Source organism: Jaculus jaculus, chromosome 1 (genome assembly GCF_020740685.1).
Source record: "Jaculus jaculus isolate mJacJac1 chromosome 1, mJacJac1.mat.Y.cur, whole genome shotgun sequence".
In the NCBI taxonomy this organism is placed as follows: domain Eukaryota; kingdom Metazoa; phylum Chordata; class Mammalia; order Rodentia; family Dipodidae; genus Jaculus; species Jaculus jaculus.
In genome coordinates, this window is record NC_059102.1 from 133,296,553 (window position 1) to 133,318,708 (window position 22,156).

General features: G+C 41.6%; 1 protein-coding gene across 1 annotated transcript in view; it reads left to right on the plus strand.

Annotated features, from left to right (window-relative positions):
• Nucleotides 1-22,156, plus strand: part of C5 (complement C5) — a 137,362-nt gene that overhangs the window by 108,625 nt on the left and 6,581 nt on the right. Inside the window, exons 29-38 of the mRNA XM_004662753.3 lie at nucleotides 1,708-1,919; nucleotides 4,028-4,180; nucleotides 6,502-6,564; nucleotides 9,103-9,184; nucleotides 10,239-10,296; nucleotides 15,855-15,957; nucleotides 16,326-16,400; nucleotides 16,508-16,613; nucleotides 19,233-19,316; nucleotides 20,513-20,602. Coding sequence (XP_004662810.2) covers nucleotides 1,708-1,919; nucleotides 4,028-4,180; nucleotides 6,502-6,564; nucleotides 9,103-9,184; nucleotides 10,239-10,296; nucleotides 15,855-15,957; nucleotides 16,326-16,400; nucleotides 16,508-16,613; nucleotides 19,233-19,316; nucleotides 20,513-20,602 — 1,026 coding nt within the window. The remainder of the gene's footprint in view (nucleotides 1-1,707; nucleotides 1,920-4,027; nucleotides 4,181-6,501; nucleotides 6,565-9,102; nucleotides 9,185-10,238; nucleotides 10,297-15,854; nucleotides 15,958-16,325; nucleotides 16,401-16,507; nucleotides 16,614-19,232; nucleotides 19,317-20,512; nucleotides 20,603-22,156) is intronic.

The window sequence follows — 22,156 nt, forward strand, 5'->3', positions numbered from 1 at the left end:
AAGCAAGCCGATTCAGCTGAGGTTGAATTTGGTCCACATCCATTACCCAAGCCAGGCTCACAAGTACAGGGTTGCTTCCATCAGGACCAAGGGTGGTCTGCATCTCATGCACATCGAGTGGGGGCCACAGGGAGCCCCAACACTTTAACTTCCACTTTGAATGACAATGGAAGTCACTGGAGGACTTTGACACAAGGAGGACGTGACCTGACTTATACCTTGCTGGAGCTGGAGTCATTGGCATGGTTGGCAGTTCTGAATTCTCTACCAGCTGCAATTTTGAAGTTTAATGAATCTTATGTGAGACTTATGACCATCTACAAAATTCTCTCTGTCATCATTTAAAAATGTCTAAGCTTTAGCACATACCTCAAAACCACTTTTACAATACTTCAAAAATAACGAAAATGCCTTGGGTATTGTAAGATGGACTATAAAATCATAGAATTTAAGAGCTAAGAGAGAACTTAATAACTAAAATAATATTTAAGCTGGAAGTTTCTTCAAGAATCTAAACTAAACCTTTTGTTTTAAATATTGTAAATCTCAGTCTAAGAGGGTCAAGAAATTATCTTCTCCAAGATCATACAAATAGTGCAATAATGAACTGTAAAAAACACACTTCAAAATTTGACTAGCTTTCAAAACATCATAATTTAAAAAAATATTCCAAAAAGTATTTGACATGACTGGTTTCTGTTACCAAAGCAATAGCAAATATAATTTAGAATCTATGTTTTGAAAAGTATTGCATATATGAAATTATTGGTGCTTTAAACTGAGGAGAGATAATAAAACATCTGTCTAAGGATTTGAGTGTCATTTCATATTTTCCAGAGTGTGACTTTTTCTGACAGGGAGAAAGATACTGTGTCACATTTATATTAATGGAATATCATCCTTTATGTGTCTACGGGGTTTTCAGGGTAACAAAAGCTTTTCCCTATAATACTTCATATGAGTTTCACTACATAAAAGTGAATATTATCGACCTAAAGTATTAGGAGAGTTGAGTCTCATAGAACTAAAGAAACTCTTGCTCAGTTTGATTCTGTCAGTTAGCAGTAGAGAAGAGACTAGAACCCGGGTTCATTAAATCCCAGCTCATTGCACTTTCAGCTCTGTTGTCCTACCTCCCCTGGTGCATGTCACCTTTCTATGTCAACCTTTGAAAATAAAGATAAGGAGTCTATGGAGAAGGCTCAGAAGTTAAAAGCATTTGCTTGCAAAGCCTGCTGGCTCTGGTTCATTCCCTAGCCACCTATGTAAGCCAGATGCAAACATGACAGAAGTGTCTGTGTTTGTTTGTTTGCAGTACTGAGAGGCCCTGGTACGCCCCTACACACACGTGAGCAAATAAATAAAATGAAGGCAAGGAGTTATGTATTGTGGGATCTTCTTTTGTGTTTCTCACCTTGAAGACATTTTTAAAATTATAAATATTTCTTAAAATTTTTTATTATTTATTCTTTTAGTGTGTGAGAGAGATAAAGAGGGAGGAAGGAGAGGGAGAGAGAGAGAGAGAGTTCAGGTCACAGAGCATGTGTAGAGGACAGAGGACAACTTCCAGATCAGTCTTCACCTAAGGAAGTTCTTCTTACAAAGAGAGTAACTTCCAGAAATCAGAAGGCCATAATTTGCCTTCTGTTAAAGTATTTTAAATTCACATTTCTCCTCCTGTTAATGAATGGGATGTGTCAATACCAGGTGATCCACCCATTTACCGTTTTTGGAAAGATAATCTCCAACGCCAACACACAGACAGTTCTGTACCCAACACTGGCACGGCAGGAATGGTGGAAACCACGGCCTATGCTTTACTCACCAGCCTGAGCCTCAAAGAGATGAACTATGTCAACCCCATCATCAGATGGCTGTCTGAAGAGCAGAGGTATGGCGGCGGCTTCTACTCCACCCAGGTAACACGTCCTTGGCTTCTTCTAGCCTCCTGCAGACAGTTCTATCATTTCCCATACCACATAGTCCACTCTCACTCTGGCCTCTGTGCCCCTTTCTGCCAAATGAGCTGCCATAGGTATGAGTCAATTTCTAGAATCAATGGCCTCCTAGATGTTATATGTACTGAGAAGTTTGTTCTGCAGAGGATGAAATGAGCCTGAGGTGGTCTATTCAGAGAACCAAATCAGAACTCATGTCTCCTGACTATGGCCAGTGCTTCCTTCATGGTTCTTAGTGACCACAGAAAGCTGATAAGGTTTACAGCAATTGGGTCATATTCTTTTTAATAAACAGTGGTTGTCAGGTGAGTCCCTCCCTTGCAAAAAAAAAAAAAAAACCTACAAAATAACAAACAAATAAGCGTAAGCACTGTTATTTTCTTATTTCCTATCAGTCATGTTTGATATTGTAACTACTGGTATATTGCTATGTAACACATAGTCATTTACTATGTAGCAATATATATAGCAGTGGTCCCAAAAGATTACTATAGAGCTGAAAAGGTCCCATTGCCTAGTGAATCTGCAGCCCTAATGATGTAGTATAGCACATTACTCACTTGTTTGTGATGATATGATGTGAGCACACCTGTTTCACTACCAGTCAGAAAAAAAGGATAACAGTGATAATCATGTATAGTACCCAGTGATGGATAATGGCAATAAACAGCTATGTTACTTGTTTATGTACTTTTTTTTGAGGGTCGGTGCTCTGTATTGAATGTCAGGTAGTAAACACATACTCCACCTTGAACTATACCCTAGCTCGTATTTGAGACTTTCCCCACTGTTTTAGTATGTACTAATTTTTTTTTTTTTTTTTTTTTTTTTTTTTTTTTTTTTTTTTGGTTTTTCAAGGTAGGGTCTCACTCTGGCTCAGGCTGACCTGGAATTCACTATGTAGTCTCAGGGTGGCCTCGAACTCATGGCGATCCTCCTACCTCTGCCTCCCGAGTGCTGGGATTAAAGGCATGCGCCACCACGCCCGGCTCAGTATGTACTAATTTTGCATATAAAAAGAAACTTTATTATACAGAAGATGCCATGTTTCACCACAACATACTCACAGGTGTCACATTCATGATGTCTCTTGATTGAGATGAATCTGTATCATCCAGGCTCGTGTGAGCATGCTCAATGATGAAATTGCCTAACAGTATTTTCATCGTGTCATTAAGTGGCACATGCAGTACATCTTTATTTAAAGTTGAGCTCAGTCTTAACATTTCTATCACCTAGGTGTTTAGATAATAATGGAGTGTGTATATCTATATATCTATATCATCAATATCTATCTATAAATATTACAGATGTAAGGGTCCCTTAAGATTAATTTAGTGATTATCTAATGAGTTTCTTGTCAAGACAACTATAGGCTTATCAGGAAAACATGCCCTGTGTATTGTCATCAGCTGCCATGGTCACAGTCAAGGGAGTAGCCATATACTTAACATCTGTGATCTATTTACTGTTCTTTGTTTGACAAAAGAGGAAGACAGGATCCAGGATTATACAGTAATTCATTTACTTAGTCTTTTTTTTTTTCTTTTGTTTTTTTGAGGTAGGGTTTCACTCTAGCCTAGGCTGACCTGGAATTCACTATGTAGGTTCAGGGCAGCCTTGAACTCATGATGATCCTCCTACCTTTGCCTCCCAAGGGCAGGGATTAATGGCATGTGCCACCATGCCTGGCTTAAATACTTTTTGAGTAGTGATCATATGTGCCTACTAAATGCAATGAACCCTATCTTAGTCACTTTTCTGCTGCTATAACAGTATACCACAAACTGAGTAATTTATAATAAACAGAAATTTATGGGATCATGGACCTGGTGGCTTGAAACTCTTTGTCTCTAGACACTGTGGCCTACCCTCCTAAGAAAGGACATTTGTAGAGCCTGGCAGGATGATGCACAGCATTTGTAAGGCTGAGGCAAGAGGATTTCAAGTTCAAGGCCAAAGTGGGCTACATAGTGGAATCCTGTTCTCAAAAAAAGTAGGTCCATTTGTAAACAAGGAGGGTTGTAAATAAACTAAACATACTTTTGTATCTTGCTGGCCATTGATAGGATACAATTAATGCCATCGAGGGATTAACAGAATATTCACTCCTGATTAAACAACTTCATTTGAATATGGATATCAACGTCTCCTACAAGCACAAAGGTGACTTCTACCAGTATAAGGTGACAGAGAAGAATTTCCTTGGGAGGCCAATAGAGGTAAATGAGGAGTCTTCTGTAATATTTTGCAATTGGATAGGACCATTGAAACGATCTTGTTCTTTCCTTATTGTACAAATGCATTTTGAGTGCTTGCTGCTTGGGCACTGTATGAACACCAGGAGCCTGAGTCCTGGGGAGACAGTCATTTAAATAGACATAGTACGCAGAGCCTGGACACATCCATGGAAGTGCATGTGGGGGTGGGAAGGCTCCTGACCCAAGCTGGCCGGTGGGGTATGAGGTGGGGATCTAATGTGTCCAGAGGCATGGGTTAAATCTAAAAGAATCAGGAGCCAGCCAGGTGAGGACAAGGTAAAAACATCCCAGACACAGGTAACAGCATATACAACAGTACTATATAGAGTTCATGAAAAGACATGTTCAGTCTTTTGTTGATAGTTCTTTCAGGCCTGGTCCTATATGCAGTCTGCTTTAGCTCCCCAAACTCCTTCCTTAGTGTCTTTTTCCATTTTAAAAGGGAAAGCTTTGATGATTTGAAGATTTCCCAAAGAAAAGGACACATTGGGAAAAGTAGCTTCTGTATGAGTTGCCACTGTACATAGGCTAATGCATTTTTCTAATTATCATACTTGAATGAAGTCTACTTAAATAGATAAATAAATAGGAGTAGTCCTCACTGTCTATATGCGCCACAATTCTGTGCTTGTGAAAAGCAAACTTGAGAAATAAAACTTAATGCAAAAGCTGGGCATGGAGGCTGGAGAGATGGCTTACAGTTAAGGCGCTTGCCCGTGAAGCCTAAGGACCCAGGTTTGATTCCCCAGGTCCCATGTTAGCCAGGTACACATCATGGCACATGCATCTGGAATTCGTTTTCAGTAGCTAGAAGCCCTGGTGCACCCATTCTCTCTCTTTCTCTCTCTCTTTCTCCCTCTGTCTCTAATAAATAAATAAATTTAAAAAAACGATTTTAAATATGCTGGGGATGCGGGCTGGAGAGATGGCTTAGGGGTTAAGCACTGCTTGTGAAGCCTAAGGACCCTGGTTCGAGGCTCGATTCCCCAGGACCCAAGTTAGCCAGATGCACAAGGGGGTGCATGCATCTGGAGTTTATTTGCAGTGGCTGAGGCCGTGGCGTGCCCATTCTCTCTCTATCTGCCTCTTTCTTTCTATGTCTGTCGCTCTCAAATATAAATAAATTTAAAAAAATAATTTAAAGAAAAAAAAATATGCTGGGGATGGTGGTGGATGCCTTTAATTCCAGAACTCAGGAAGCTGAGGTAGCAGCATTGCCATGAGTTCAAGTCCACCTTGAATTCCAGGTCAGCTTGAGCTAGAGTGAAACCTACCTCAAAAATAAAAATAAAGGGCTGGAGAGATGGCTTAGCAGTTGAGCGCTTGCCTGTGAAGCCTAAGGACCCCGGTTCGAGGCTCGGTTCCCCAGGTCCCACGTTAGCCAGATACACAAGGGGGCGCACGTGTCTGGAGTTCGTTTGCAGAGGCTGGAGGCCCTGGCGTGCCCATTCTCTCTCTCTCCCTCTATCTGTCTTTCTCTCTGTGTCTGTTGCTCTCAAATAAATAAAAAAAAATAATAAAAATAAAAAATAAAAAAAAAGAAGAAAGAAAGAGAAAACCTTAATGCAAAAGTGGCCATAGCAAATATATATGGCAACAATTAAAGACCCAGAAATTTCAAATACAAATCAAATTCCTAACTTCCCTTGAAAAGCATAAGCTCGGGAAAGTGGAGAGGAGAATTGCTTACCTCAGTTCATATCTTCAGTTTCCTCCAGCAACGTGAGAATAGGAGAACCAGTAAGGGCGGACTTAGCAGGCTGGAGTGGGGTGGCCAGGGGACTCAACAAGCAAACGCCAATGACAAGTGGGGCAGATGAACCTTTAAGAGGTGGGAGAGAGACGCACAGGAGAAGGAAGTAGAGAGTCAATGATTGTTTGCCTCCCCTCCAGAGTCACATATCTCGGTGTTAATGGGAACAGTCTCCAATGGCAGTAGGATGCAGAATCCTGAGATAATGTCAGAAAGAAATTTGCCCTTTTGGCAAAAGGAAATAAAAACTGAGTTGTACCATACGCATATGCATGGGTGAAAATGCAACTGAACGTGACCTCTGACGTGTTGGTTTAGTTGACTCACTCAAGAGATCTCAGATATCTTGTTCATACTTGGAAAGGGAAGTTCTTGCATGTTTTAGGGCCTGCTGTGGGCATGGGACCTTCAGGGGCTCACCCCGTCATCTCATACATAGCTGAGAGGGGAGGCGGGTGGGAGTCTGCTGCTCCTCTTCTCTTTCCTCTTCTCTGTTGATGATAAATGGCCTTTCTATCCATCTTTTCAGGTGCCTCTCAATGATGATCTCATCATCACTACAGGGTCTAGTACCGGCCTGGCTACAGTACATGTAAGTATGTAGAGTATTTAGCTCAGAGTCAATAGGGAGTTAGTTATGTGTCTGTTTTACTAGAACAGGTAACACAGAAGATACGGACTTTGAGGCTGAGGAGATTACTCAGATCATGTGCGTACAAGTGTGAGGACTGGAGTTTGGATTCCCAAAACCCATGTAAATTCTGGGTGGGTGTGGCAGTCCATGTGTAATCCTAGCACCCAGGAGGTGGAGGTAACGGATCCTCAGGTCAAGCTGGACGAGCCAAATAGGTGAGGTCTGGGTTCAAGTGAAAGACCCTGCTTCAGTAAATCAGATGGAGAGTGGGCTGGAGCAATGGCCCAGTAGTTAAATGCACTTCCTGCACAAGCAAGAGGGACTGAGGGGGCCCAAGACCACACAAGCTTGAATCTCCAGAACCCACAATTATACAGCTAGACATGGCCACTTGTGTCTGTAATGCTAGTCCTGTGGAGAGCAGAGCACCAGGAATCACTTGAGCTCATGAAAGTATGGTGGGCTCCAGACCAGCCAGAGACGCCAGCTCAAATTAGTGGAAGAGCGCTGGAGTGGGACATCCACTTTCCTCTCTGATAGCCACAGGCCAGCGCGCCTTGCCACATGCAAGAACATGGGGCACCACAAAATGTGTATACCACACACACACACACACACACACACAGAGAGAGAGAGAGAGAGAGAGAGAGAGAGAGAGAGAGAGAGAGAGAAGAAAAAAATAAAGTGGAGAGCAATGAAGGAAGATACCTGACACATCAACTTCTGGCCTTCACATGCATGCTCACATATGTGCATACACCCACATGCCTGTGTGGCTGCACATATGCAAATACACATACACAGATTAAATGCACACACACACACACACACACACACACACACAAGAATTTACTAAAAAGTCACAGAAACCTGAGGTTGGATAGCCATAACTAAAGCAAAATTCATTTATCTAGGTCTTTCTAGATGTCTGCTCTCACAATTGATGTTTTTCACAATTTATTTTTGACAACAACTGTTAAGCTTTGGATGTACACTCACTGTGTAATTTTGAAAACTACGCATATAATTATATACGTATAGTCACACACTGAATAATCATGTCATTTCTGTCAACAATGGACCACATGCATGACGGTAGTCCCTATATCACCTAGTGATATAGCTGTCATAATCTGTGTAAGTACAAGCTATAATGTTTGCAAAATTGCCCCATGGCACCCTTCTCAGAACAAATCTCTGTTGTTGACCTGGTACATTATTATATCGAGTTATAATTTCATGGTTTTATTTACTTATACAAGTATTCATATGACACATGAATGCATGCATGTGAATGTGTGCGTGTTGTATGCTTCATGGCTTAGCCACCTCTCACTAGCCAGCATCTTTGAGGATTGGTATACTATAAACAAAAGCCTTAATTTCTTTTCATTTCAGCACCTTGGCAATTACAAGTCTTTCTGATTTTTCTTTCTTTTCTTTCTTTTTTGGAGTGTGGGTGTGTAGTAAATCTGTCATGGGTGGCAGGTGCACATGTATATCCAGATGTGCACACCCCATGGGGCATACTGCAGAGCCCAGAGGAAGATGAGCATCCTCTGGCATCACTGTTTGTCTTTATTTCCCAGAGACAGAGTCTCTTCCTGAACCTGGAGCTCCCAGTGCAGTTAGACTGCTGACCAGTGAGCCCCAGCAATCCTCATGTCTCCAGCCCCGTCAAGGCTGGTTATATGCATGTAGGCCAAGCCACACTTTTATAGGGGTGCTGGGGATTGAACTCAGGTCCTCGTGCTTGCATAACAAGTGTCCTTGCCATCTCCCCAGACTCAGTTACATGTTTCTCTAGGCTCTTTGTGTATGTCCATACAGGATTTATTTGCCATTCCATACAGAGATTTAGGTATCATTAATCGCAGCATTTTCCTTCATGCAGTCTTGAATTGCAGAATTTGGAGCTAAGCAGCAATAAGCACTCTGTTCTTACTGTCAGTTATACTCTCACTTCTTCCTTCAAGGACTATTTCTAAGATGGCACGGAGGAAGATGAGTCTTTTTTTTCCACAATTCTGGTTGCTTTCCACGTATCGATTTCTTGCAACACATTTACATATCCAAATAGAACTATAAGGCCTTGTTTGCTTGGATGGTGTGTGGCTTGGGAGAAACCGACTCCATAGCCTCCTTGTGTTATGTATAAAGTTAATCTACACAGGATCAGAGATAAACCCCTTGGAAGCTTTCCTATGGAACAGGATGCTCATGTTTGATTTTATGGGATCTGGACCAGGGTTCTGCTGAGCCAGAAGTCATTATTTGACTACGTTTGGGCATCTCATCTGTTTGGGCTGTGGAGTTGCTGAGTCATCTGTGTGAGCCCATGCACATGTACACACATGTGTGCACACAACACCTTCATTTACATATACTGGATACTGAAAATGGCCCTCCAAGCATCTGCAGTGGCAGTACTGCCATGATAATTTTACATTTTTCCCATTTTAAATGGAATCTTTTTGTTTCTGGGTGTCAATGCAGGTAAAAACCGTGATTCACAAAACCAGTACCTCTGCGGAAATTTGCAGCTTTAATTTGAAAATTGATGCTCAAAACATCGACGGTGAGACAACATGACTTTCACTGTAATTTTAGCTAAGCATGAAGTATGTCAAGGAGAGAACTTCCCTGACTAGGAAATGTATGCTTGCCCAAAAAACAATGTTCTAATTCTTAAGCAGGCTAACACTCCAGTAAACATTACTACCATTTATTACAGTAGATGCAATTTTAATAATAGCTAGAAATGAAACTCAAATATTTTAATAACTAAGTTAAATGTATTTACTAATGTAGTTGTTTTGTTCAGGGTACTTTTAAAGAATATAACTAGTTAAGTTGGGCATGGTAGCTCACAACTTTAAAGTCAGCACACAGGAGACTGAGGTAAAAGGATCACAGTGAATTCAAGGCCAGCCTGGGCTACAGAGTGAGTTAGTTCTAGGTCAGCCTGGGCTAGAGTAAGACCTTGCACAAATAAACAAATAAAAGGAACATTATTAGATGTAAGGCCACAGAAGGATTAACTTCTTTGAATTTCTATGGCTTTTTGTGTCATGATTCCAGTCCAAGATCCTGAGTTCTCTTATAACCGACCCTATTAGTTTGCTCTCAATAGCCTGTCTGTTCTTTCCAGCACTTGGAGGTTTTTGTTGTTGTTGTTATGTTTGTATGTGAGCCCTTTTTGTTGCTTTGTACCATGTGATCTGTCCATGCCTCTGCTGGTTGGTTCTCTCTTCCTAGCCCAAAGTCAAGACCACTTGTGTGCTGTCCTCCAGGGTCTGCTTCCATGTGTCACTCAGCCCTGTCCCCAGAGGAAACTTCTGGTCATCTGCTTCCTCCCTCCAAATCCCCCAAACACATTGCCAAGAAAAATTTATCTTAGATGATAAGTTCTTTGAGAACAGAGAACTTCTCCAATCATAACAACTTTCTGGTATTGTCAGTAGCCATGAGTTTCTAGTAAGATCACAAGTGCTAAATTGTAGATCGAAAGTCGTATTTAACTGCATACGGAAACTTGCTCATTAGTAATCCTGTTCCTACATTCACCAAAACAATTAAAGACGGGTTATTTCTTCTTTGCTAATTTGTTCCCTTCTTTCTTTGTGAGCTAGCATCCAGCTACCATGGCTACCGTGACTATGGATACAAACGCATCATAGCATGTGCCAGGTGAGCCTGTTTCCCCAAAGTAGAGTGAAGGTTTCAAGGTCTTACTATTTTTATAACTTTGGAATTTAACATGTCCATATGATACAAAATTATTTCTTTTTTTAAATTTTTTTGGTTTTTTGAGGTAGGGTCTCAGTCTAGCTCAGGCTGACCTGGAATTCACTGTGTAGTCTCAGGGTGGCCTCGAACTCATGGCAATCCTCCTACCTCTGCCTCCCAAGTGCTGGGATTAAAGGCATGCGCCACCCTGCCTGGCTTATTTCTTTTTTAAATGCAGTTTATAACAGTTGCAAATATTTCATTAGAAAGAACAACTTTGGTTTTCTCTCCCATTTTTTTACCTTCTTCTGACTCAACCAATATAATAACTTTTTCAGTCTTTCAGAAAGATGAACATGTGACATAATTATTAGGTAAAGAAAATGCAAATGATCTTTCACAAATGCCTCTTATTCTCAAAATAAAATCATGTTCGCCTACATTGGTCATTCTCAGCCAGTAGTTCTCAGCTCAGCTCAGGTTGCACACTGAAATCAGAACTTTCTAAAACAAAGCTCAGGCCCAACTCCAGAGGACACTCTAATACAGCCGCTTCTGAGAACCATTGATGTCAAACCATCAGCTAAGTATGAAAGCTTAAATTGTCCAAAGCTAAGTTTCCTCTTGTGGCTATGTAGCAATTTGTTGCAGACTTAATCACTTAAAGTGATGTGAATTTATCATCTTACAACCCTAGAGGCCAGAAGTCCTAAAATCAAGTAGTTGGCAGAGCCATAATCCTTCTGGAGGCTCCAGGGGAGAATCTGTTTCCTGCTCACATGTGCTCCTGGCTTGTAGCCTCTTCCTCAATCTCAGTGCCAGCGCCTTGCATCTCCCAGGCTCTCACTGCCTCTGACCCCTATTTCCGTCCTCACAGCCTTCTTTGGCTTGGCTCTTTTGCTTCTTTCTTCAGTGATTCCATTTGGAGCATTCAGATAATCCACTACAACAATATCTAAGATCCTGAATCTCATCATATCTTTAAGGCCGTCTTTGTCACATAGACTAACATAGTCCCAGATTTAGGGGCTAGAACATGGGTATCCTTAGAGGCCATGAATCTGGTTCTCACAGCCACCATCCTAAAATGGTTGCAAAAGTGAACACTGCTTTTGAAGTATGCAGAGATTCCTGGCTTCAGCAATCACACAGGGTGGCTGGCTGGTGGAAAGCTCACACTGGAACCCCAGCTTCTTCCTTCTCTCTGCCACCCTCACTGCTTCCTACTGGGTTCTGTCTCCTTAATACTTCACGTTAACAGGCCTGTCTACTGATGGTGTTTTCCTGATTGTACCTATAGTTTCTCATGATGCTAAAGTACTAAATTTTGACCTGAAAATTCACAAGGGCTGGGTAGTAAATTGGAACTGAAGATGATATAAAGATCCTCTTGGTTTAGAAAAAAACTAGCATCCAAAAGATGGAATACCCTGCCAAATTCTCAGAGGCAGAGCCAGGGCCTCAAATTTCTGACTGCTGGTGCCCAACCCAGTATCTAAACTAGCTCTTTCAACCCATGGATGTCAAGACCATTAATCCCCCCAGAAACAAAACTGTTTTCCACTGCCTCCCTCCCAGGCATTCCTGAGCCTCTCCTCTCAGGACTCTTTCACCACCAAGCCCTGCTTCCCACCCAGGAAGCCTGCTTTCTTCTCTCCCTCCCTCCCTCCCTTGACCAACCTCTACCCTCTGTTTCTGCTCAAATGTCTTTCTTGTTCTCAAACATCTTTTCAAAAATAAGGTCATGCTTTCCTAGCCACTTCTGTCCACCTAACTCCTGTTCTTTTTTTTTTTTATTATTAGTTTTGTATTCAGCAAATACAGACAGTTTGGTACCATTATTAGGCTTATCCATGGCCTACCTCCTCCCATTGGCCCCTCCTTGTTGAGGTACATGGGTCGTGCATTGTGGGGTTAGCCCACAGTTTATTGGTACAATAAATGTCTCTGCATATCATGACCCAACATGTGGCTCTGACATTCTTTCCACCCCTTCTTCCGCAAAATTTCCCTGTTAACTCCCATTCTTTCTTGTAGGTACCTATTAGCTGGGATGTGGCTATCTTTAAACTTGTAACATTCCCTATAGGGAGGTATGAGTGAATTTCTACAGGGAGGTGTGGGTGAACTTCTACAAGGAGGTGTGAGTGAACTTCTACAGGGAGGCATCTCAAGTTGGGTGGGGTAACACACTTGTGGGTGCCCTGTTAGTAAAGGGTCAAGTGAGTATCAGCAAACCACCTCCCTTCTCCAGGCCTTTTCTACAAAGGGTGTCATACTAACTCACTGCTGCATTCTTCCAGTGACTTGGCAAAAAAAGTCCTCATTCATTTGACCTCATTGCTAGGTTACCCAATTCCAGATCATCAATATTCAAAAGAAATCAAATAAAAATATAATATTGAATATCATATCATTTGTTCTTTTGCAAATTGAGGACAGAATGTGAAAAACTGGACAGGGAAGATGCTTTTGGCTCTGTAATGCTGAGGTTAGGTTGGGTAAATTCCAAAGTAACCAAGTAGTCCTTAGTCCTCAGTCTCTACTCAAGTAAGAAACCCTTTTGCTTCAGATATTCTCTCCTGCTTAAAAAAAAGTGCCAGCATGAGTTTCTGTGTTCAGAGGGTCTCTTTCACAAGAAAGGGGAGGAGTTCATTTCTCTACAACAGAATGCCTTTGGGGGAGATTGCTGGTTTTGGCAGCAGGCAAAGGCTTCTTGAAAGGAGGATTTCTGTTCCATGGTTGAAATGGTCCCCATGGCAACTGGTTCTCAAGGCTCCAACAATCTTTTCATAGATATGCTCCACTCGGGAGGCCCTTTTCCATCCTGTGGATAGAGCATTTGCATCTATGAACAAGAATTCCCCACATCTACCCATCCAATTAGGGACATGTGTGGATGCCACAGCACAGTTCAAAGACCTCTTAGATTCCCTTCTAAATGGTTCATTTGATGGATAATGGGGTTGAAGTTTTACAAGTTGATATTCCAACACTTTTGATTATTGTCATAAATATCATATTTAAAACTTTTGGGGTTGGGGAAATGGCTCAGCAGGCAAGAGTGCTTACCATGAAAGCATGAAGGCCTGAGATGGTCTGTGCTAGATCCCCAGCATCCACATTAAAAACCTAGGTGTGGCCATGTGCGCCCATAACCCCAGTCCTACGGTAGAAGGGAGACACCAGGGAATTGTTGGGGCTCACTGCTCAGCCAGAATGACCAAAAACAGAAGGTCCAGATTCACTGAGAGACTGCTGTGAGGAATGAAGTAGTGAGGAAGAGAGGTAGAGGAGGACATGGTGTCCTCTTTTAGCCAGCTTGAGGTGCACACACTACACACACACGCCACTACCACCACCACCACACATACACACAACAACAACTTCTCACAGGAACATCTTTTTTTTATGGTATAAAAGGCATGGCTGAGGAGAGGATGTACACCATGCCTCTTTAGCTTATGTAGAAGCTCCTGTTCCATCAATACTCATTCCTGAGGGCAAGTCAGTTCTGGAGATGTCTTCTCATTTTCTTCCTTCCATCCTGCCTGCTCCTCCAAGCTCCAGCCTCCAACACACAGCTGCCTCTCAAGTGTGTTGAGGTGAGGCTGGAACCCGAAGGTCAATGTGTCTAGTCGTAGCTCTCGATTCCTGCCCTTCCTGCCTCTGCTCTGGCCCAACCTGTTCCTCTTCCTCAGTCCTCTGACTCTGCCTAATGGTAGACCTGCCCCTGCCCCACACAGTCAAAGCTTAGAGTCATATTTACATATTTACGCACATATTTACACTTCTTTGGAGTTAATTGTACATATAAGAAAATGAGCTTTGGAAAGGGAACTGATTTGTGGGAATTGTTCAGCAGAACTGGGACAGAGCCCAAGTTTCCTGGTTACTTTTTTACTGTGTTGTTTTCAAAAGAAAGAGAGAAAACAAAAAGGGAAGGAAGAGTTTAAAAAGTTCAGATTTACCTCCTTTACTTCTCCTTAACTTCCAACTCTCAAATTCCTAGACAAAAGCTGGTCCTTGAAACATTATTTTTTAAAAATGTTTGGGCTGGAGAGATGGCTTAGCAGTTAAGCGCTTGCCTGTGAAGCCTAAGGACCCCGGTTTGAGGCTCGATTCCCTAGGACCCATGTTAGCCAGATGCACAAGGGGACATGCGTCTGGAGTTCATCTGCAGTGGCTAGAGGCCCTGGCGCACCCATTCTCTCTGTCTCTCTCTGCCTCTTTCTGTCTGTTGCTCCCAAATAAATAAATAAATATATTTTTAAAAATGTTTTATTGACAGCCTTCCTACAAGCATACAATATCCCCTAATCATAATCCCCTCCAACCACCTTTGTTTGTTCACCCTACTTGTTCCCCTCCACAGCTGAATCCTATCTTCTTTCCAACCAGCCCCTCTTCTATTTTGATATGATCACTTCTTTTCTCCCTTGTATTATGCAGGTCTTATACAGATAGCATCAATCCTAAGAGGTCATGAATGCAGCCACCACTTTGGATCTAGAAGACTGAAGCATTCTTCCCTTCCGTTGGCTCTTACATTCTTTCTGCCACTTCTTCTGCAATGGTTCCTGAGCTTTGGAGGGTGTGATAAAGATGTCTCTTAGTGCTGAGCACTCCACTGTCACTTCTTCTAAGCACCTTAATGAGTTTTGAGTCTCTCCAGTGGTCACTGCCATCTGAAAAGAGAAGCTTCTCTAACCAAAAGTGAGAGTAGCACACTAATATACAGGCATTAATAAACATAAATATTTAGAGAACAATGTGGTGGGCATAATACATCCATTTAGCCAAATAATAGTAGTAGTGAAGCATTGTTTTTACAAATAAAATGTGTTTGGTGGAAAGTTTAGAAAACATAAAAGCATGGGAAAGATGAAATATAATTTAGAGAAAGTTCTTAGCATATTTTCTTCCAGTCTGTTCCTGGACATGTTTACTGAGTCTCTTTTCAGTATATAACTCATTTTTTTTATTTTGTAGGTGTTCATCAGAAAGAGAACTAGAGTGAGAATTAAGAAATCTGGAGTTTTAGACAACTCAGCATGAGCTAGCTACCTAACCTTGACTGGGACTCCATTCTTCTCCTCAGTTCCCCAGCTAGTTCACATGGAGTGGATGACCGCTGTGCTCCAGAACTGTGGTCCACTGAAGTTAACAGTCAAGGCAAAGAAAGAGCTAGAACACATGACTCAAGGACCCTCTGCAACTCCAAAATTCAAAGTTCTAATACATACACTATAGAAAAGCAAATAAATGGCAAACCAGATTCCCAAATTAAAGACTGCTAAGGAATGGTCCTTTAGCAGGGCTGGTGGCACATGCCTTTAATCCCAGCCCTCAGGAGGCAGAAGTAGAAGGATCACCATGAGTTCAAGGCCACCCTGAGACTATGTAGTGAATTCGAGGTTAATGGGCTACAGTGAGACTCTGTCTCAAAAAAAAAAATTGTTTTTTTAAAACATAATGATATCTATTTCTTCCACTTCCCAACCTCTGGTTTTTCTTAGCTACAAGCCCAGCACAGAGGAGTCTTCATCAGGGTCCTCCCATGCTGTGATGGACATCTCTTTGCCGACTGGGATCGGTGCTGACCAAGAAGATTTACGTGCCGCAAGTGTCCTCTTTTACATGCTGTGAATGCTTGGGTGTCTTTTATGCATTCTTTTCTCTCATGTGTTCTTTGATGGACAAACTCATACCCTTGCCATTTAATATGTCATTCTCATGAAATCACCTACAATATTCTTTCCCAAACAATAATCTGCCTACATGTTGATTGACCAAAGAGAAAGAAGCAGGAGTTACACTTAACCACACAGTGAGAGCACATGAGCTCTGTCAGACCTGCTCAAGAAGAGGAATTGCTCTCCAACTTCTTGAAGTAGTGAGATGTGGCTTAACATCTCACCCACAGGGCAATGCACTTAAACGTAATGATGAGGAAATTAAATTCAATCTTTTTATGTTTCCTTCCATAGCTTGTGGAAGGAGTAGATCAATTACTAACTGATTACCAAATCAAAGATGGACATGTTATTCTACAACTGGATTCGGTAAGCTTCGCTGTCTAACATGTCCCCCTTATTGTCACCATCCAAAATTCACATTACGAACACTTTCTCTCACATCATTCCATTAAATCCTTGAATTTGTCAAACAGATTCCCTCCAGTGATTTCCTTTGTGTCAGATTCCGGATATTTGAACTTTTTGAAGTTGGATTACTGAATCCTGCTACTTTCACAGTGTATGAGTATCACAGACCAGGTAATCAACTCTGTACCATTTGTTCAGAAGAATACTTATATTCTTCATACGACTGGATATCAACAAGAGACTGGTTCATTTTATGTATTGCCTTTTCTAGAGCCTACTTCATTAAAGTCACAGTCTGAGCATTCAAAATACTACATATGATTTTCTTAATACACTGCTCAAGCTACTACATGACATTGAGCAAATAAGTTCATGTCTCAGTCCAATTATAAATAACTGCAGGGCTGGAGAGATGGCTCAGCAGTTAAAAGCCCTTCCTGTGCAAGGATAAGGGCCTAGGGAGGCCTAAGAGACTGCTCAGGTTAGATCCCAGGACACACATAAATGTCAGGGTGTGGCCATGTACATCAGCAACCCCAGTCTCCTGAGGAGCAGAGTCTGACCAGAGCTAGTGAAAAACAGCAAGCCCTGGGATAAGTAAGAGCCATGGCTCAAGTAAAAATAAGCAGAGGAATGACGGAGAACCCAGCATTCCGTCCCAGCCATGGCAGGCACAGGTGAGCACACAGGCCTGTGCATATAGTCCCCCATACAGCACTTTAGACTTGTAAAAAGAAACATCACTGCAAGCTGGAGAGATAGCTCAGAGGTCAACTGTGCTCCTGCTCAGGCATGAGGGCCTGAGGGGGGTCCAAGACTGCCTGAATTCTAATCTCCAGATCTCACATACAATATGTGGCCATGTGTGCCTGTAACCTCAGTCCTACAAGGCTGTAGAGACCTGAGAATCTTTGGAGCCCCAAAGCTCCAAAACCAATAATAAGAGAGTCCAGATCAAAAACAAGGCCAGAAAGAAGAGGTTGGAGCAGGACATCGAGGGTCCACTCTGCCCACAGCAGGGGAGCAACCCCTACTGTAAGCAAGCTTATGAGACACTACAAGGGCACCCCCACACACACTACCGCCCCACCATACCTGACACATTACATAAACCATGTTACACGCATACGCATGCACACACACAAGCAAAAACAAATAACTGCATTATATTATTATCAACTTTAAAATTCTTTTTAAAAATATTTTATTTTTATTTATTTATTTGACAGAAAAAGAGTGAGAGAAAGAGAGAGGTAAAGGGGGGGGAGGAGAGAATGGGTATACCGGGGCCTCCAGGCACTGCAAATGAATTCCAGATGCACGCGCCCTTGTGCATCTGGCTAACGTGGGTCCTGGGGAATCGAACCTGGGTCCTTTGACTTTGCAGGCAAACACCTTAACTGCTAAGCCATCCCTCCAGCCCTAAAGTTCTTTTTTAAAATATATTTTATTTGTTTATTTGAGAGAAAGACAGAAAAAGAGTGAGTATGGGCATGGCAGGGCTACCTGCCACTGCAAATAAACTCCAGACACATGCACCATTTTACACATCTGGCTTTACGTGGGGACTGGAGAATCAAGTCCAGGCTGTCAGGCATTGCAAGCAAGTGCCTTTAACTGCTGAGCCGCTGCTCTGTCCCTAAAATTCCTTTTCTTTTCTTTCTTTCTTTCTTTTTTTTTTTTTTTTTTTTTTGAGGTAGGGTCTTACTTTAACTCAGGCTGATCTGGAACTCATTCTGTAGCTCAAGACTGGCATTGAATTCACAGTGGTCCTCCTACATCTGTCCCTAAAGTTGTTGGGGCTAAAGGCATGCACCACCAAACTCTTTGTTTTGTTTTTGGTTTTGTTTTTCTTTAAATAGCTAGGCATGGTGGTGCACGCCTTTAATCCCAGCACTCGGGAGGCAGAGGGAGGAGGATCACCATGAGTTCAAGGCTACCCTGAAACTATAGAGTGAGTTCCAGGTCAGGCTGGGCTACAGTGAGACCCTACCTTGAAAAACCAAGTATATATACATATATATACTTTTTGTTTATTTATTTGCAAGGAGAGAGAGAGAGACAGAGAGTGGACATGCCAGGGCCTCTTGCCACTGCAACTGAACTTCAGATGCATGCACCATTTCGGGCATCTGGTTTTATGTAGGTACTGGGGAATCAAATCTGACTCACAGATTTTGCGAGAAAAATACCTTTAACCAACCATTTCCCCAGTCCTCCAATTTAAAATTCTTTGCCTCCAGTTTTTCTGTGATGTTTACTATCTATGTTCATTGCATCTCTCCTCTTTAGAGAATCTCAATTATCCTTCTTTTTTTTTTAAACCCTCTGAGAACAGTTGCCACCCTATTTGTATCCTTATTATAGTTGAAACATAGATCTATTAACCCATAGTTGCCACAGTGCAATGAAAAATAATTTATTCATATATCCTTTTCACCTGGATAATATGTTCTTCCTTGTGTCCTTAGTATCTAACATAGCATCAGATGCATAACGTGTACTCAATAAATATGTGTTGAATGAATGATCCCACATTCAACTACTCATCCACCTCCAATATGTTAAGTAACCAGACAGATTTGACTCCACTGTGGACAGTTCTGTTTGTTAGAAAATTCTTAAAGTGAACCAAACTGTGACACCCATTCATTCTAGTTTCAACTTCTGAAATCACATAGAACATATCTAGTTCTTCTTCTTCTCCTTGATATGTATGTTAATAGTCAATAAATGTACTACTACCCATGAGCCAGGGCACTTCTTATAACCATGCATTTATTCCCACAGACAAACAATGCACCATGTTTTACAGCACTTCCAGCACCAGACTTCAGAAAGTCTGTGAAGGAGCAACATGCAAGTGTGTCGAAGGTAAACTTGGCCTGACATGTTCTGGCTGCTTATTTAAATCAGCCACTCAATCTGAGAGCAATTTGTGAGAAGCTTTTTGGCAAACCACCATTTTTCAGAAGTAGAAATATAATGTCAGCTAACTGAAAACTAACAATTCCTTGACCTTGTGAAGCTACTTTCTCAGAGCTCCTGAACAGCCTGTTGGGATAAAACGTAAGAACAGAGAAATACCACCCAGATGGATTTTTGATGTTATAGGGGTACCTGATGTGAATTATGTTTACCATTCCCCAATCTTTCTTACATAAGACCACAGTCCAAGAAAAAGGATATTCAGGCTGGACCACTGGCTCTGTGTCCTTCCACATTATCCTTCCAGTTAATAGAATCTTGTCTAGTTTCATTCAGTCTCATGAATCAAAGCCAGCCTTCTTTGCCAAGCTAAAGATCTAGAACTCACCAGAAATCAGCAACTGACTCTATAAGGGTCTGGGTCTTTCTTTCTTTCTTTCTTTCTTTCTTTCTTTCTTTCTTTCTTTCTTTCTTTCTTTCTTTCTCTCTCTCTCTCTCTCTCTTTTCTCTCTCTTCCTCCCCCCCCCCTTTCTCTCTCTCTCTTTGAGGTAGGGTCTTGCTCTAGCCCATGCTGACCTGGAATTCACTATGTAGTCTCAAGCTGGCCTCAAACTCAGCCCTCCTTCTACCTCTGCCCACTAAGTGCTGAGGTTAAAGGTGTGTATCACCCCAGCTGCTTTTGGTTTTGATATCTTCACTTACTTTAGGGTTTTGTTATGTTGCTATTATTTGCTTTAGTTTGATTTTATTGTTGTTTGTTTGTTTTCTGTCCTAAGTCTTTTTTGTATCAATCAAATTGTCATTTTAGGTCCTTTAGAAAACTTTTGATTATCCTCAAAATAACAAGTTCCCCCTTCCTTCAAGGGAGGGGTACTCATTTCTAAGAGGTGAATATGAAATGAATAGCCCTTCCAATATTAAATTTATGTTCAAGACTTTCCTTTTGTTTGGATAGTTGGTTTTGTTTTGCTTTATATTGTGTTTTACTTGGTGGAAGAGAAGAGACTGGACATGTCTTGGGAATCAGGGATTTGTAAGATTACACGAGATTCTCAGTGGGCTCATTAGAAACTGTTCACTCCCACAGCGTGTGCCTGCTGCCTTACATTAACCTAACTTGTACCACTTCTCACACAATCCAGCTGACTGTGGGCAAATGAACACAGAACTGGATCTCACCATTTCTGCAGATTCCAGAAAGGAAACAGCTTGTAAACCAGAGATCGCATATGGTAAGCTCAATAGTGTGCTCTTAAACATGAAATTTTATGACTACATGATCAGTTAGAAAGATCAAAAATATACATAGTGATATTCTGTGGATGCAACATTTCATTTTTTTCCTCTGGAAGAAAATGTCATCAAATATCAGCATTAATGTATAATTATTTATTCTTTAGTAAAGAAATGTGATTTTCATTAAAAATAATGGAAGTGACATTTACAACCAGCCAAGACACTCTCCCCTAATGGATCCTTTCAAATTAAAGGCACTAAAACCTATTCCAAAGAAACTTTTGAGAAGCCACAAGCTATATATTCTTCCAGTAATAGAGCAGAAAGCCAAGGAAAAGGGCTGAGGAGGTTATTTCTTTAAAAATCTCTTTAAGGTAATACAGAATTAGTGAATAATTCTAGTATGTGCAGAGAGGTAGGGTCTCGCTCTAGCCAGGCTGACCTGGAATTACTATGCAGTCTCAGGGTGGCCTCGAACTCACAATGATCCTCCCATCCCTGCCTCCCGAGTGCTGCCATCTTATAGTTCTAAGGGAAACTCTATCATGCGAGGAAAGCATGTTAGGAGCAGGAAGCTGGTGTCACATTAGTCCTACATCAGCACAGAGGAAATAGCGAGCAGCAAGCGAAGCCAGGCTATAACACCTGAAAGCCTGCCCCCAGCAACACACTTCCTCCACCTTCTAAATGTTCCACAGCCTTCCAGAGTAGCACCAGGGATTAAGTATTTAAACTCTGTGAGTCTACAGGGGTTGTTTTACATTCAAACCACCACATTCTGGAATACCACAAAGAAAGAAAATAAAATAGTCCTCTCTCTTAACATTGCCTATATACGAGGCACATTGTTCATGATCACCACAGAGACTTATAAATCTGAAATTCAGGACATTTTTCATATATTTTAAGCTACTAATTTATATAACTTGATCCTGCCAGAGTGAGTTAATCTATCATCTAACATTTAGGATAATATCTAGGATAGATTCATAGACTGAAATGATCTCAATAATAGACAAAACATTTAGGTCTTTCATTTCAACCCCATCAAAAGGAAGAAAAAAAAAAAAAAGAGGGTTTTTTTTGAGGCAAACCCAACAGATTGGCTTTTTTTTTTTTTTTTTAATGCACACAAAAGAGAGAGAATGAGAGAGGATTGGCCTCCAGCCACTGCAATCAAATTCCAGCGGCACGCACCCTTCGTGTGCACATGTGACCTGCACACTTGCGTCACTGTGGTTCTGGCTCACTTAAGACCTGAAAAGTCCAACATGGGTCCTTAGGCTTCTCAGGCAAGCGCCTTAACTGCTAAGCCATCTCTCCAGCTCAAGAGGGTTTTTTTTTTTTTTTAATTTTTAATTTATTTATTTGAGAGTGACAGACACAGAGAGAAAGACAGGTAGAGGGAGAGAGAGAGAATGGGCGCGCCAGGGCTTCCAGCCTCTGCAAACGAACTCCAGACGCGTGCGCCCCCTTGTGCATCTGGCTAACGTGGGACCTGGGGAACCGAGCCTCGAACCGGGGTCCTTAGGCTTCACAGGCAAGCGCTT